This window comes from Notothenia coriiceps, unplaced genomic scaffold, assembly GCF_000735185.1.
Source record: "Notothenia coriiceps isolate Sejong01 unplaced genomic scaffold, NC01 NC01_scaffold00038352, whole genome shotgun sequence".
NCBI classification, from domain to species: Eukaryota; Metazoa; Chordata; class Actinopteri; order Perciformes; family Nototheniidae; genus Notothenia; species Notothenia coriiceps.
In genome coordinates, this window is record NW_011371053.1 from 96,711 (window position 1) to 112,915 (window position 16,205).

General features: G+C 40.7%; 2 protein-coding genes across 2 annotated transcripts in view; both read right to left on the reverse strand.

The window, feature by feature from the left end:
* Positions 1–1,456: 1,456 nt before the first annotated feature.
* Positions 1,457–5,153, reverse strand: sfpq (splicing factor proline/glutamine-rich). The gene is made up of 8 exons (XM_010797730.1): positions 4,297–5,153; positions 3,416–3,604; positions 3,004–3,305; positions 2,802–2,897; positions 2,099–2,295; positions 1,909–1,993; positions 1,645–1,756; positions 1,457–1,551 (listed from the first exon to the last, which is right to left on the reverse strand). The coding sequence occupies exons 1-8, from the start codon at positions 5,032–5,034 to the stop codon at positions 1,483–1,485; spliced, it is 1,788 nt and encodes a 595-aa protein (XP_010796032.1). The 5' UTR covers positions 5,035–5,153; the 3' UTR covers positions 1,457–1,482.
* A 1,004-nt stretch (positions 5,154–6,157) lies between these two features.
* lypla2 (lysophospholipase 2) overlaps positions 6,158–16,205 on the reverse strand; it is a 17,027-nt gene continuing 6,979 nt past the window's right edge. Inside the window, exons 3-10 of the mRNA XM_010797731.1 lie at positions 13,845–13,876; positions 12,899–12,964; positions 12,603–12,650; positions 12,383–12,453; positions 11,538–11,611; positions 11,326–11,427; positions 10,676–10,846; positions 6,158–7,865 (exon numbers count right to left, since the gene is read on the reverse strand). Coding sequence (XP_010796033.1) covers positions 7,815–7,865; positions 10,676–10,846; positions 11,326–11,427; positions 11,538–11,611; positions 12,383–12,453; positions 12,603–12,650; positions 12,899–12,964; positions 13,845–13,876 — 615 coding nt within the window. The 3' untranslated portion in view covers positions 6,158–7,814. The remainder of the gene's footprint in view (positions 7,866–10,675; positions 10,847–11,325; positions 11,428–11,537; positions 11,612–12,382; positions 12,454–12,602; positions 12,651–12,898; positions 12,965–13,844; positions 13,877–16,205) is intronic.

Sequence of the window (16,205 nt, forward strand, 5' to 3'; positions counted from 1 at the left end):
ATCGTTTCTATTTGACCTTTTTCACTGTAAAAATAATTGTATCACTTTGAATTATCACTATAGGTATTCATTCCATCCAAATACAACCGTTGTGAAAAAAGTAAATTAAATTAAATTTAAAATAAATACTCTGTTATCCTCTTAGCCCCTTCAATGCTAACAGTGAGCCTCTGGATTAGCCCCGAGCGAAAAATGCTAACCTATTATGCACCGGAAATCACTCCTAGCTCCCTTATTACTTATCCCAGCTGCACATCCAACACATCGTTTATGATCGTAAAGACACAGAATCTAACGGTGCCCACCTCAACACTGAAAGATACACACTTGCAACGTTATCAACAAAAACGTAAATCAAAAGAAGTGGCGCTAGGTAGCTACACAATGCTAACGTGGCTTACCTTTGTCTTTGTCTGGTCTAAACTGGTCTTCAATGGCATTAAAACGATAACAACGATGATGTAGTTAATCCATAGGTTAATATCCAATGTGGCTGTGTCCCCTTTGAAATGTTCTTATAATCTATAAGCAATAAAACTGCAATTCCGTTATCTGCTGTCCGCTCTGTGCTCCGTGCGCTCTGGGTCCTGCGATTCCTGCTTCCTTACGTAGTAAACAATAAGTAAAGTCTGCTGCGTAAAGTGCTTAAGCCGGCTTGCATTCTTCACACTTTACGCAGGACCATATATCTGGAACCCATTGGTCGATTTGGGTGATTTACACCTTTTTCTTAACCAAAATATCCAATAGAATCGAGGGGCAGTTCCCAAATCCAAGTAAACATTACCATAGAACTATATAATAGAGAAGCAAACAAAGCACATCTGAAAGTACAAGCCTGGACGGCAAAACTTTATACCCAGTATATTGCCATAAATATGATGGTGGATTATCAGTAAAAAATTCTACGTGACACAAAGACATTGGATTAACCTTGAGCGGCGTTTTTATTCCGGTGAACACAACTTTTGATCACAAATCAAAAAAGGTAAGACGTAATTATTGTAATATTTTTGAAACGGGATGTTGTTTACTTTCTCTTTTCTGGCTGATAGCTCCGCAATTCGGGGTCCTACAGTGATGACATTACATTAGTGGAATCTGTGGAGTCTCAGCTTTAATCAGATATCTTGTTTGTGCAGTGACGATAAGTAATAAGCGCATTGCCACCGCGAGTGCTGTGCAAAAGTCCGTTAGCATTAGTTAGCATTTTTTCGCTCCATGCTAATTCAAAGGCTTGGTATTACTCTTGTGTTTCTTTTAGCTAAAAATGGTTCATATTGTTAGTTAGCCGAGTTTCTTATCGTTAAAAGGGTATGGAACATTAATAGTTTCATAAATGTTAAGAAGCCCTGAGACATAGTCTCGTAAAAAACGGTGGGGGGGTCCACTGGGGGGACCCTCGTACTTAAGAGGTTAACACAAGGGGCTCTGGATAGTCTCAAAGGACCAAAAAGGCTCAAGAATCAGGCAGGCTGACTTCTAAACAATTAAATTATTGAAAAGTAACTTACCATTCATTCCAGGATTCATTCTCATTTCCCTGTCCCTCTGTAAAAAAAAAAACCCGACAACTATTGATGAGATATTTTGCTTCATTGCGGAATGTATCAGTTTTACATTTTACCAATAAGTTTAACTTACATCCATGAAGTTGCCCATCCTGAAGTTCTCCTCACGCTGGCGACGCATCTGTTCTTCCATGTCCCTCTTGCGAATCATCTCTTCTTCCCGCCGCCGACGCTCTTCTTCTTGTCTGTGTCAACAAACAAAAATGTTTATAGTGTGATTTTAGTTTAATATAAGCAAATCTGCATCGAAAAATTATAAGTTATTTTGTGTTAATTAAGTTGCCCTAGTGGCTAAAAACGCCTTAATTAAATAAGCAAAACGAATTCTAATAAATACCTGATCTGCATCTCCTTCCTCTTCTGCATTTCCTGACTGTGCACCTCCTCCATGCGCCTCAGTTCCTCCTGCCGCCTCAGCAGATCTGGTAACGTGAAAACAACACATTTAATTGTGGCACTTAAAGTATTCAACATCTGAAGTGGGACATCCATCCTGTCTCATTTGGTAAAAATACAACTACACTTGCCCTGTCTGAGCATGCTGGCCTGGTGCTCGTGGAAGGCGTCCTCCATCTCGCTTTCCAGCTTGTCACGGGCCTCGCGCATGTTCTTCTCCACCTGCTGCCTCTGCTGCTTCTCCATGTCATCCAGGGACTTCCAGCGCTTGGAGTATTCGTATTCGAAAGTACCAGGACGAGCAAAACGAGGAGGTTCCTCACGCTCTCTATAGAAATAATCAACACAATGTACAAATTGTTAGGTTAACATGATTGTATACGCATCATAAAACTGTGTATACCCTTCCAGTTGGAATTACTAAAGCCGAGTAATTTAAGAACTCTGAGTTGATATATGCTCCATTGTAACAAACGTTGCTCAATACAGTCTAACTAACACTCAATTTAAAACTGAACCGTGTTGTGATAATCAACTTTTCATTTGCAGCCATTGTCCTACAGTGACCAATGTTGCCAGAAAAAGGCTCTTTTCCCCCTTCAGTCAGTTTACCATCTGCCTCTACACAGACCATTGACTTTTAAGAGCTGCAATACCCTAACCACAGCCCCACCCCCATCACACCATCTGCTGCTCACAAGACAATGACTTAGCATACAAATAAGCCTAGAGATGACTTAATTAAGCGTTATTCAACTCAAAATCACATCAACCTTACTTAGCAATCACTTATATACAAAGGCAGATGTTTGTGACAAACTGAATCTTGCTTACGCTTGATATCTGGGGTTTTTCTGTGCCAGTTTTTCTGGAAGACCATCTTCATCGTCATACTGCTCCAGAGGCTCCACAACAACAGGCCGTGGTGACCTAAATGGGTGAAACAATAAAGTGAAATTAGTAATGTTTTATTAACTTAGCGAGGTGCATAATAAAGCACACAATGTTTGTTTTTTTAAACATCAAAAATGCTTACGTGGTGAGAAGGAAGACACCCTCGTTGCAACGATCCAATGCCTTTCTAGCGGCAGGTTTGGAGGCAAACTCAACAATTCCCTTGCCTGTGGGGCGTCCGCGATCATCCACGATGACAATGGATCGCTCAACCATTCCAAACTGTGAGAAGGCTTCCTCCAGGAGCTCGTTTGAAACAAATGGTGACAGGTTCTTCACAGACAAAGCGGCAGAGTGTGTGGCAAATCGAACACGCAGAGGTCTGCTTCTCATCGGCTTGTCATCCAACTCTGCTTTTGCTATCTCTGCGAGTGCACGGGACTCCTACAAGAAACAAAATGTAAGATTAGTATTAGGAACTTTGAATCAACTTTTCTCCACAATCACCTGCCTTTTCATTGACTATTTCTGAAACAAATAATATATTGTCTTACCAGTCTGATGAATCCAAAGCCTTTGCTTTTGTTGATGAAGACCTCGCTGGGCTCACCATATTTTGCGAACAGCTTCTTGAAATCTTCCTCTGAGATGTCGTTGGGGAGATTTCCAATGAACAGGCGACACCGCTGCGTGTACGTCTTCTCGCCAGGCTTCAGCAGCATGGAGAGGGTCGCCTTGAACGACTGTCGACGATACAACAATACACATATTTAGTTGTCCATCTACAATACTACACCCTGAAATTGTTTATAGTTAAAATTCCAATAAACAAAGGTTATATTGTGCTCGGACATGACTGCTTTTGCTTGCCCAGTCACGGAATTTGTATTCATGGATGTATCCCTATGCGAGCAGCCCATCCCCCATTCGCCATTGTAGCTCGACGGAAAACATGATTGACTTTCTGACGTCAATTTTCTACAACCTAGTGTACTTGAGATGTGGCACAAAGGAAATTGTAATTGGTGTTAAATAAACACAGAGGTGCGTTTCTGTTTTAGCACAAAGAACCCATTTAGAGATTTGTGAATGTAGGCCTACGTGTTGTAGACAAGATGGCGGAGGGCTAAAGCGAATGCAATAGGGTGCGCATGATTTTAATCACCGCGTGTACCGGTAATCATTTTACATTCCTTTTAAAATAGATAATTAATTATTTTCATTGGAAATAACTATTCGGCAAAGAGTGCTCCTGTTTATAAAACGAAGAACAGACACAGACGACTGAATGATGTAAATAGTTAAGATAGGAGAGAACACCCCCGCCCGCTCGGGCTGCACTGTATTGCTTATCGAGCGCATTGACAACTGAATAAGCTAACGTTAGCGAACAAAGACTCGACGCACAGTAAAACATTTATTAAAAATAACTGACCGTATCCTGGCTGCCGTCGGTCTCGGCGCCGTCGTTGTTTCCGCACATTCTTACGACTTGGTCCTGTTTGGGCCTCATTGCCGGGGGTCCTGTCCGCTGGCCCTGAAAGGGGCCTGTCCTCTGGCCTTGATGAGGGCCTGCTCGCTGGCCGTTATTGCCCTGGTTTGGGCCGGACCTCTGACTTTGTTGGGGGGGTTTTGGGCCTTGTACAGGCTCCGGCTTTGGGATCGGGTTCGGAGGCTGCTTCTGCTTCTGCCCATTAGTGTTTACTACCGGTGACTTCAGCTCCTGGTTCTTGTTCGCCTGGTTCGGAGGAGGGGAAGAGATGTTGGGTTTCGGAGGAGGTGACTGAATCTTCGGTGGCGGTGCAGGGGTTGCCGGTTTTGGCTCCGGTTGCTTTGCTGGTGTTGCGTTGGGCTGTTGTGCCGGTTTCTGCATCTGCTGCATCGGCCCCTTCATAGTGAGAGCTGGGCCAGGAGTTGGTGGAGGAATAATTGGCAGCGACTGGTTAAGTGGCGGCTTCTGTGGGGTATTTTGCCCCTGGTTGGGAGGTCTGTTCAAGTTATTATTGGCTCCCCTCCGATTTTGGTTCTGATTTTGGTTCTGGAAAGGATGGTTCCTGAAATGTGGGTTTCCCATTATCCCACCCCTCATAGGGCCGCCTGGCCCACCGCCTCCTCTGCGTTGCTGGAAATGATTCATCGCGAAGCCGCCACGATTATTGTTGAATCGAGACATTGATCCTTGTTTTAGCGAAAACTATGATTAAAATACGATTCAACTGTGCTGCGTAACAACGGTGTTCGGCCGATGTTTGCAGGTCGAGCACCTCAAAATGGCGATTGACGACTGTGTCGGGAGGAGTCTTTCTTCTCCAGCAGAGCGACCCCCCACCCCCACGAGCCGCTGATTGGTCCGCTTCCAAAAAGGAGGAGGGACCGGGAGTGTTCAGGGTCTTATGAAGCATCAGTTCATTTGACTCTTTGCTAAAAAAAAACAAATTCAGCTCTTTCCCAACCTCTCGGTCTCTTCTTTTATGTTTACAGTAGAACATGTACACAATATACCTCTTAAGGAAACTATCATCGAAATGTAGAGTTATTTAGTCATGGCTAAAAAGAATCAACATTATTATATTATAATTGTTTGGATCCAGACAGTCTTGTCTGTCAATCCAGACTTGTGTACTTTTTTGACCAACATAAATTCCTGCTAGTGATCAGGCTTTATGCATCGCATGAAAAATATCAAGCTACGGAGAATGAAACACACTCAACTCTAAATAAATCTTTTTTTTGTCATTTATTCCGCATACAGGTGTTCCAAAAACCAAAAAAACTCATATCTCACCTAAACATGTTTTTTGAAAGCTTATAATTAAAAACAAACAATAAAAGGATGAGATGACAACAGCGACAAAACGCAACGAAACATAAGTCAAATAAACAACAAAAACATGAAAGTAAAAACCAATGAAAACATACAACCCAGGAGAGAAAACACAATACCTTTTCACACAGGGGAAGTGTAAGAAATTAATACAAAAAAAGGTGTCAAAGAGAAGAAACTAGAACGTAGAATGAAGGCAGGGCTGCATCAGTCACAGGAAAACATAAAAGGACTCGTCGAGGGAAGACACATTCACTGATTCAACAACAACAATCAAACAGATGTCTTCCTTCCTTTTCTTTTGTTAAATCAAGGTGAAGAACACCAACAAAGAACAATTAATCATGAGGAGCAAAATAACCATTCACAAAGGAAAATGCAGAACACCTGATATATATATATATATATATTTAAACACAAACAACTCCTCAGAGTTACACTCCTATGTTCAAGGATGGATCACACGATGTTCAAGTTTTGCTGTTTTTATTTGTAAAATCACCCTTCAGTTATGTTGGAACAGCTTCTTGCCAAAGCTCCCAGTGTATAGCCATTTTATTTTTTAAGAAGTTAACTATAATAGCATTGGGATTCATTTTAAATCTGACCTTATATGGGATATTAGTGGGTTACAGTGTGTTGGCGAAGCAGGGAGCAAGGAAGTGAATATTTTCTTAGGAAATAAAGGTCTGGACTGCTACGGTGTTGTGGAAGAAGATATAGTTAGCAGGTTTTTCCGGAACTTTGAAAATCCACCGGGACTGATGAAGAGGAGGGTGGTGGGTGGCAGATGCTGAAACAGGAACACTTGAATGGGGAGAATCTTTGAGGAAAAAGTGTGTGTGTGTGTGTGTTACAGTGATGCAACTCATGGTGTGCAGTCTGTGCCGGCCTGCAAACATCTGGAGCGATGTTTTATTTCATGCAACTCATACCTACAATCTTACATATTTTTTTAATCAATTGAGGTAATAAAAATAATAATAATCACAAAGCAGAAATAGTTTAACATGCAGATGTGGACCATTTGAAATAAACAGCACAGCGTGGCAAAAGCATGGATTGATTGGTTTATTTCAATTGGATTTTTCTTCATGTACTTCAAGATATTCTATTACACCCGTTAAAAAAAAAGAAAGGAATGTAAAGCCCTCGTGTATGATTGTTCAAGATTAGTGAAGAGGGGCCTCCGTAGACGGTTAGTGATGCAAGACTCGGACAGGCTGCTGTTTAGAATTTGTGTGGTGGGATGGAAACCAGATTCTGTGGGACTGACATTGAAACAAAGCCATAGTTGGACAGAATTTCACATGGCTGAATTTATTTAATCTGGCCAAATGTACTCGTGTGGTGTAGCACAAAAAATGTAGGAGGGACAGGAAAAAGCTTGTGCAGGGTTTTATCAAACATTGTAATGGTTTTTAGCTTTGTTTCTATCTATGCTCTGATTGTAGTAGTTTATCATGCATTTATTAAGCAAGACAATAAACTCCCCTTTCCTAAACTTGTGCATTGGACAGATAATATGTTTGCTTATTCAATCTGATTGAACCAAAGAAAAAAGGTAAATTCCTGGCTAGGAGTAAATGTGTTGCATCCCGTTCCGTGTGGAAATGATTGGGAAGTGAAATTTGGTCTGACTGCACCTTAGCATGGTGGTTAACAGAATCATGTAGCTGTTAACCTGCTTATGTGACTCAATGTCTTACATATTGACACAGCAATGAAAGACCGAAAGCAAAAGAGGATGTGACAGCTGGAGGTTAAGATGAGGTAAACATTTGATAGTGTGGAAGCGACTGACAGAGGTGGTTAAAATAAAACCAAAGGGAATGTATCATGTGAGTTTAGTATTCTCCCTCCGAAAGGCTAAGACTTGTGAGTGTTAGCACTTATTAATGCTAGAATAAATCAGTGCATTTTCAGTATGAGTGTCTGAAGGACTGCATTTGAGAGAAGTATGTTATGTGTAGCAGTATGGATCAAATCAATATTAAATGTGTGTGCGTGTTTGTCATCTTGCTGATGTGTGTGGAAGAGGGGTGCTCATGGCTGTTTCCTGTGGGAGAATGGCGGATCAGGCGTGAGAGGTCAGTGTCTCAGAGGGTCACAGTAGGGGTGAGGTGAGGTCAGACTCGGGGCATATACTTCTCGATAAATTCCTTTACAGTCGCCATCTCCTGCAAGAGAGCAAAGAAAATGTTGGTACAGTGAAGAAATTAATCAGATGATACTAGAGATGTCCCGATCCGATCACGGGATCGGGTATTCAATGTTACAAAACAAAAATGACCATGTTCAAGTCGTAAAGTCATCCTGAGGCCTTAGGTTTGGTTTCAAATGACACAACATCATGTATGTGTTGCTTCTTTGGGGCTTGTTTTCATAGACCTGGTTGCTTATTTCTCTCAAATCTGGCAACAGAGTGGGCAGGGCGCAGTGTCTAATTGTAGCAGTAAGCTAACGAATACTGATAAGCTTTATTTTGTTTTGATCCAATGCTGCAACAAACTGAACGATCCCAATGCTGCTGTGAAAAAAAGGAAGCTATATCCATGTTGGATAGAATATCTTAATATACATTAATTAGGGCCGGACTCGATTAAAAAAATTAATCTAATTAATTACAGCTTTTGTAATTAATTAATCGCAATTAACGCATTTTTAATCGCATATAAAATATTTGACCTGAGAACAGGAGAAGCAATTTTTTTCACCATGGATTTTAGTATATCCATTGAACTAATGACCTGAATACATAAGCTTAAGCAACAAAACATTGTTTATTTTTTCCAAGGAGAGTTCTTAACCAAGACCAACAGGAAAGAGTGCAATTTTTGCCAATAAAGTGTAGCAATAGCCATATTTAGAATATATAGTACAATTTCCGAGATTCAGGTTTAGCCTATAGGTAGGGTAGACCTTCTGTAAACTCTATAACACTTTGTTTTTTAAGTATAACACAATACTTCAAGTACATTCAGAACATTGGAAAACCCTGACTATTAGAAAACACTCTCTCTGTTGCTTCAGAAGGCCATAACAGACTTTTGTTGATTTACCAAACAGGTTGATTTAAAAAATCTAATAAAGTACAGGTCCAACTCTCTCAATAACCTTGGCCAAAACAATAAACAGTTCAACATAAAGTGCCAGTTGCACCAACAACGTAATAAATAGTTCAACATAAAGTGTACCATTTAAAATAAAATAAAAAAGTGCCAGTGATTGATCTCAATCCTCCCTATTCTTCCAACTATCCTGATGAAAAATAAAATCTCTCTGTTGCATAGGCCACTGTTTGATCAACGCCGAATTGGTGGTGTGGGTCCTTGGTACTCTGAGTCGGGCTAACGTCCACGCTAGGCTTCCACGCTAGCTGGCTATACTTGAGGCTTGATGTGCTGCCGGGTGATATGCGAAATTCCTTTTTGCATAATTGGCAAAAAAACCGTGCTCTTATTGACGCTCCGATCCGGTCCGTGTTTTTAAAACAACAAGTCCCAATTCACGGGGGCCAACCAAAGCGGGTCTCATCAGCCTTCTTCGTTCCACGTTTGAACTATTGTTCACTGGTGGTTTGTTGTTGTCTGAAGTAATGGAACGTTAGTTTGGTGCCTCCAGTATAATTTCGGCTACCCCGAAAACTCATCCAGCTGAGAAACGTTCCGCGGTTGCAAAAATAAGTGCCGATTAAACATGCGTTAATTTTTTAACGCGCGTTAATTTTGTGTGTAATTACATTACATCTTTAATTAACGGGTTAAAGGTCCCGCGCCCCTAATAATAATATATTAACCTTAAGGGAACAACTGAATGCTTTTTTTTCTTTTTTTCTCTTAATGCATTGCATAAAGATCGGGATCGGGAAAAAGTCGGGTATCGGCAAATTGTCAAAATCAACATGATCGGAATCGGATCGGGAGCAAAAAAAAGGTGATCAGACATCCCTACAACCGCATGATACTTGTTACTGGAACAATTCAATAAAGTGTAACCATTTAACGCTTAAGACATTCTACTAAGGGGTTACAATGGATGTTCACAAATATTTTAAGACATCATTATGTGGCTGTAAAAATTATAATCTTGGGATTGGAGCATAGAAACTGCCAAATTAATCAGAATCGTACTTACTTACCTAATTATTTGTGTTCTAGTATAACTAATGTGTGCTTTTCTTCTCTATATTATTAAGTTATCTGTATTATTGCATGCCTTTTTTATTACCTGCTTTGACACTTTTTGCTGTAAAACTGTAAATTTGGTGGGACTAATAAAGGATTTCTGATTCTGATAAGTTAAAGTACAAGTGTGCACATTCTACTTCAATTTATATCATATAATATATATATATATATATAAATACATACATATTGTGCAAACTGGAGAGCAACTTTTTTTATCTTCAGTGAAAATCTAGTTTTTTTTTAAGGCTATACGTAAAACAATTTGTGTTGCTATAAGCTGAATATTTGGTTGCATTAAACCACGTTGTTCCCTTTGGGACTTTACAACACTCTGGGGTTATTGGAAATGTTGAGATCACAAAAGTCAAAAACAATCCTATCACCAATGGAGTCTTATTCTACAAATAGTGTAATACTTAAAATATAAGTGCAGTCTATCTTTAACTGCAACTGTGTAGAAATAAAAGCATTACATGGGAATTTACAAGAAAAAAGTTTGCATTGAAGACAGACTTAAGTGAGAAAGGCCTGAAAAATATGCAAAGAGAGAGGGTATATTTCAGGTTTCTGGAATTGGAATTCAAATGTATTTTCTGTCAAGAACATTTTTGGTGACCTGTAGGTAGAGTACTATTAAAGCTTTTAAGGGCATGACACTTTGGTTGAGAAATATTAACATTTTGTAAGGAAATATCTGGTTAAAATCTGCTGTGGTTTGAGAAAGAGTTGAAGTTTACACTTTGTAGAAACCTGCTGAACATTCATCTTTTTCAAGACACACACACAGTAGAGTAGAGTACCTGAGGGCAGGAGCTGTGAGAGAGCCCTGGGTAGGTTTTGAAGGTGATCATCTGAGGGTTGACTATGGTTTTGAGCTTTTCTGCCGTCATGCCACCAAACCTCACTGGGATCATGCCGTCCATCTCACCGTGGCACTGCAGGATGGGGATGTTCTTGTGGCCGCTGGAAGCCTGCAACACACACACACACACACACACACACACACACACACACACACACACACACACACACACACACACACACACAAAGAAATACCTTTTAAAATAATATTTATTTTATACTAGTACATTTTTGTATTTGTTTGCTACAAAAGATTCCTTGCACTTTCTTTTTTTCCCCTTTGCTTATGTTTGATACTGCTGTCAAAAAACTAACCTCTATAATATATATCATCTGTTTTACTTCGGTACATCCACATGATTTTACATACATACGTATAAATACAAATACTTGTATTTATTTAGTACAAATATAAACCCTAATATTAACACTCTTCTTTGAGTCAGTGAGAATATTTGGAAAATCACAAAAAACACAATTCAAATGCTAGGAAAATCAAATAAAGAAGCCAATTCAACTATTGAACAAGTTTGGATTGAGGAGGCAGAGAACCATAACCTCTCCCAATGATGATAAGTAATAACTGTACCGATGGGAAACTCCTGTGGAGCGGCAGCCAGCAGCTGAGGGCCACGACGCCGGCCAGCTGATGCTGGCAGGTCAGGGCGGTGTACAAGGACAAGGCTCCACCCTGAGGAGGGGTGCAGGAAGCAGAGCGTTATTAATCCACACTTCTTATTACATTGATTCAGAGACATTTCTCTTGTGGAATATAACACATGGTAAGATATGAAGTCCAACCTGAGAGAAGCCACCGAGCATTATACGGTGTGGAGGGATCCCATTTTTCACCTCATGTTCGATTATGGCCTTGACTAGAAGATAGCAAGAACAAATGTGTGTTATTCAATATATATAAAAATATAAAGCTTTTTAAGATTACATAAATATCAGTTTTTCTGATAATCCAGGAAGAATATTTACAACAGAGAAGTTTAGTGCTCACGGCAACCTGTTTATATCTTTTACTTTTTCGTTTAGGATATGCTTCGGGCGTACGTTTTATGAATTGCTATGAGACAACATGAAAACGGGATTGTTCATTTTAAATATAATTATTTTAGTGATCTCTTTCAATGAAGCACCACATTGTGCATTTTTTGTGCAAATCAAGCATTAAAAAAACCTATTGGTTCAAATTTAGCATTTTCCAAACGTTCAAGACTGTGTGAACCCTTAATGTATAATGCAGATTGCCAGGGCCGCCCCACCCTACAGGCCGATCACGCAGACTCCACTAGAACCCCCCCCCTTCGACGCTCGCGACACAGAGGGCCTCATATAACTTTGCGTGGGGCCACAAGTTGGCCAGGGGCGGCCCTGCAGATTGCCCTTCCTTGGCACACTGTATTTAAGGTGTTGTTATGCTCTATGACCACCAGGAGGGGACTCAGATCCTCAGAACATTTCTGATAGTTAGAAAATCAAGTTGAAAACAAAGGGTCGGAAATGAATCTGTTTTATATAAAGTGTTAACAGGTGAGAGGTGTACTGTAAAGATGCGATGAAAATGTGTCAATCATGAAGAGGTGGACGCAGTTTGTGTGTTTCAATCATGTAACATCACAGTGCACACTTAAACTCACTGTTGTCTGCTGCCTTCTTGATTCCAGATTCATCCTCCGCGGAGTCAGGACTGAGACCCTTTAGATCAAACCTGCACACAGGAAGAGACGAGCGTTGAAGGGAACTCAAAAGATACAATCGCATTGTTGTCAATGCCACTATGGGAGCCTATTGTGGTTTCCACGGAAACAATAGCATACAGTGTTGGGCTAAAAGGCTGTTTTCATCACGCCAACTCACCACGCGGGCATCATCGCATTCATGTTGAGAGTGACGGGAATCGGGGGCCTGCGAGGGGCAAAGAGGGAGGGAGAGAAATGAAAACACGAATCTTAGATTAGGAGTCCAGCTGCAGATAAATGCAAGTGCATTGTTTGACCTAAAGGGCAAATTGGCTTTAAAATAGAGATGGAAATTATGTTTTTGTTCACACAATCATGCAAATTATTGATCAAATAAAATGTTATGTAAGAATTCCTTTCATCCCACAAAAAGAAGCAGAATAAGATTTCGGACAATGGGAAAAAAAGACTTACGCGTGGGGGCAGATGAACTTGACGTGAGGCAGCTGGATCCCCGTCAAAGTGTCGGCCCACCCATGCCTAAAAGAAAACAGAGAGAAAATAACTCTTTGTTATTTTGCTGAAGCTGGATGAGAAACAGATAGGCAGTGTATCAAAACCAGAATGTGTAACAACTTAGTACAACACTGTATATGGCCTACAAATAAAAAAACACTTAATTTGCACTTGAGGTACAATTAAGCACCTTAGAGGAAAAACACCCACCAAAGAGGAGTTTTTTTTATATCTCTATTTATTGACACAATCGAACCTCTCTGTAAGTGAGTCACCCGGCATGGAGTGATGGTTTGAGAGCCTTTTAAATCATTTATTCAGGTTTTTTTGTCAGTGGTTTATTATCAAACTACATGATTGACCCCCAAGATCTCCGTGACGCCGAGTCCCTCACAGTCTTTCAGTCCCGCCTCAAAATGCATCTTTTCAACTCTGTCTACCCATAAGGCCCCCCCCCCTCTCAATCAACTTCCTCTTGACTGCCTTTTTTTGTTTATTTTGTTTGACTATATTTACTTGTTTGCCTTTCCTTGTTTGTCTACCTTCCCTCATACTGTAAAGCGTCTTTGTGTTGTGAAAAGTGTTATATAAATAAAATGCATTATTATTATGATTGAGGGAATCAATTAAACATTTTGTCACCAAACCACTCTATGCATATTGGGCGACAGGTAGAATAACAACCAGGGGCCGGTTTAATACAAATAAACAGATAGACGTCCAAATGTATCTGATGCACAAAGCTAGTAGTTCTTGTCTTTCTTGTATAGAACACATTTTACATGAATGAAAATACAGTATTAAGACATTCATTAAGATAACACCACACTTCACTAGTGTCAATTAGAAAACAGGTTTATTACATTGTTCATAGTGGCTGCTTTAATAAATAAACACCACTCACCCTGAGTCTCCCAACCCATGAAGGAATATCACCTGCAGCACAGAAACAGGCTGGTTAGAACATTCTCTTTACACTTTATGACAATATGCACAAAGAAACAGGGAACATTAGTTCTTTTTTCATTGAGGTTCAAACAGCTGACCAGTGGTAGCAAATGTGAAACACAATGTTAACAGAATGATTTATTGATCAAATAAAATGCTAAACTGTCAATGTTTTGAATCCTTTCTTACAGCAGATAAAGGCTTGGAAAAGAGGATTTGCTTCTTTCTTTTTTTATAATCATATGTACACTATTACTCCATTATTAGATTGCTTTTGATGTATTGCAGACTTTACGGCAGCACGAAAATATTGATTTTTAGTTTTACATTTAAATCAATCTAGCTCCGGTTCGCTCGACATCTACTGTGAGACGCCAGGACACAACAGATCATATGAAGACGGATTGATGAAACGCCAGATTATGATAACAATTACGTTATAAAAAAAGAAAAAGAAAAGCACATTCAAATGACTAACCTTACAAAAAACACAAGGGATCAAATTAAGCATTTTCATCCAAACCCTCCACATACAAAGATACTGAGAGGCTTCTGATAGGGACTTTTCACTTCTGACACATTAATTGCTGGAGGGAAAAACCCAAAATAAACTCTTTTTGAACTTGGACATATTTAATCACATTACATCTGTCTTGTAGTCCACAATGTACTAGTGGTAAGCGTGCATTTCTGTTCCAAAAGAGAGAAAATCAGGTGCCAATCTACAATTCTTGCCAAGATACGGCCTCATTGGCAGTTTCCACAAACGCTGCTCCCCGCAAAGAAACCATGAAAGGGAATAACAACAATTTAGAAATCTGGCAATTCCCTGCTCGCTGGCTGAAAATCAGACACTCAGCTGCCTTTGCTCTGATCAAAACACATTTCTTCCATGTAGGGTTTGAGTGGAGCGCGGCTTTGATCGTAGTGTTCAACAAATCCCCGCTCTGTACCTGACAGCGGCTCAGATCCAGAGCATCTGATTGTGTGCTCCCTGTACTGTGCTTGTTACACCGCCTGCTACAGGTGTTGCATTTTCTGACACTCTCGCATGAGAAATGATGTCCTGATTATTTTTTTAAAAGCCCTGCCAGGATTTAAAATAGTAAGCAAATGTGCAGCATCAATTATTTAATTAATGATCCTTTACTGCAGCCTTTACAAATTAAACTAGTGTAATCAAACTTTAATGACATAATGAAGAAAGAAATGATGACTAACTAAAAGCATTTAGCTGCTAGTTACTATGGTTTCAGGTGAGATAACCCAATACAGGGGGAGAGAAACTACCGGATTTTAGCCTTTGCAGACCATTTACATGCATTAAGACTTAAATAACATACTACAGGAAAGGGAAAGCATAATAGGGCCTCTTTAACGTGTTCTTTTCAAACCAAGGATCGTGTTTTTACGTTAGGCTAAGGCAGCGTTTCTCAAAGTGTGGGGCGCAGAGATGTGATAGGTGGGTTTGCGAATGGACGCGATGAACGGGAGATTATTTTTTTTGTATTTAATTTTTTTTTTGGGATCTCAGGCCGGAATTGAACCTGGGTCCTCGCGGGCGGGAGTGGATTGTTACAGCCGGAGACTCGCAACGGCGGTGGACTTTCACAGCACCGCTGCGCTGGGCCTGCTGGAGCCGCCAGAGCCTCGCAACGGCGGGTGTTTGCGGCGGCGGATTCGGTACCGGCGCAGTGAAAGTCCAAGGCCCACCTATGCCAGAGCCAGCGGCCCACCAACGGCAGCGGCCCACCGGGAAAAGTCCCGAATCTCCCGATGGCCAATCCGAGCCTGCTCACACACACACACAACTGAAACCAAAGTCATTTACAGACATATGTAAACTCTCTCACACACACACACACACACGTGTGAAACGCTCTCACACACAACAGCATTGCAGTCGGGAAGAAAAGCAATGTGGAGCGGCACCTCACCACTTCATACGGAGTTTAACCATGACACTTTTTGAAATCCCTAGGGTTTTCGGACCCCCCCAATAAAGCAGCTTTATTGGGGGGGTCCGAAAACCCTAGGGATTTCAAAAAGTGTCATGGTTAAACTCCGTATGAAGTGGTGAGGTGCCGCTCCACATTGCTTTTCTTCNCTGGCCACAATAAAAGGCCACTCTGAAACGTGCAGTTTTGCTTTATTGGGGGGGTCCGAAAACCCTAGGGATTTCAAAAAGTGTCACGGTTAAACTCCGTATGAAGTGGTGAGGTGACAGGACATCATTTCTCATGCGAGAGTGTCAGAAAATGCAACACCTGTAGCAGGCGGTGTAACAAGCACAGTACAGGGAGCACACAATCAGATG

Excerpts from the sequence above, each read along its gene's own strand:
- sfpq (XM_010797730.1), bottom strand. The coding sequence starts at position 5,034 with ATGTCTCGATTCAACAATAATCGTGGCGGCTTCGCGATGAATCATTTC. Across the intron at positions 2,898-3,003 it reads GGTGTCTTCCTTCTCACCAC|GTCACCACGGCCTGTTGTTG; the intron begins GTAAGCATTTTT and ends TCACCCATTTAG. Across the intron at positions 1,994-2,098 it reads GGCCAGCATGCTCAGACAGG|ATCTGCTGAGGCGGCAGGAG; the intron begins GCAAGTGTAGTT and ends TCACGTTACCAG.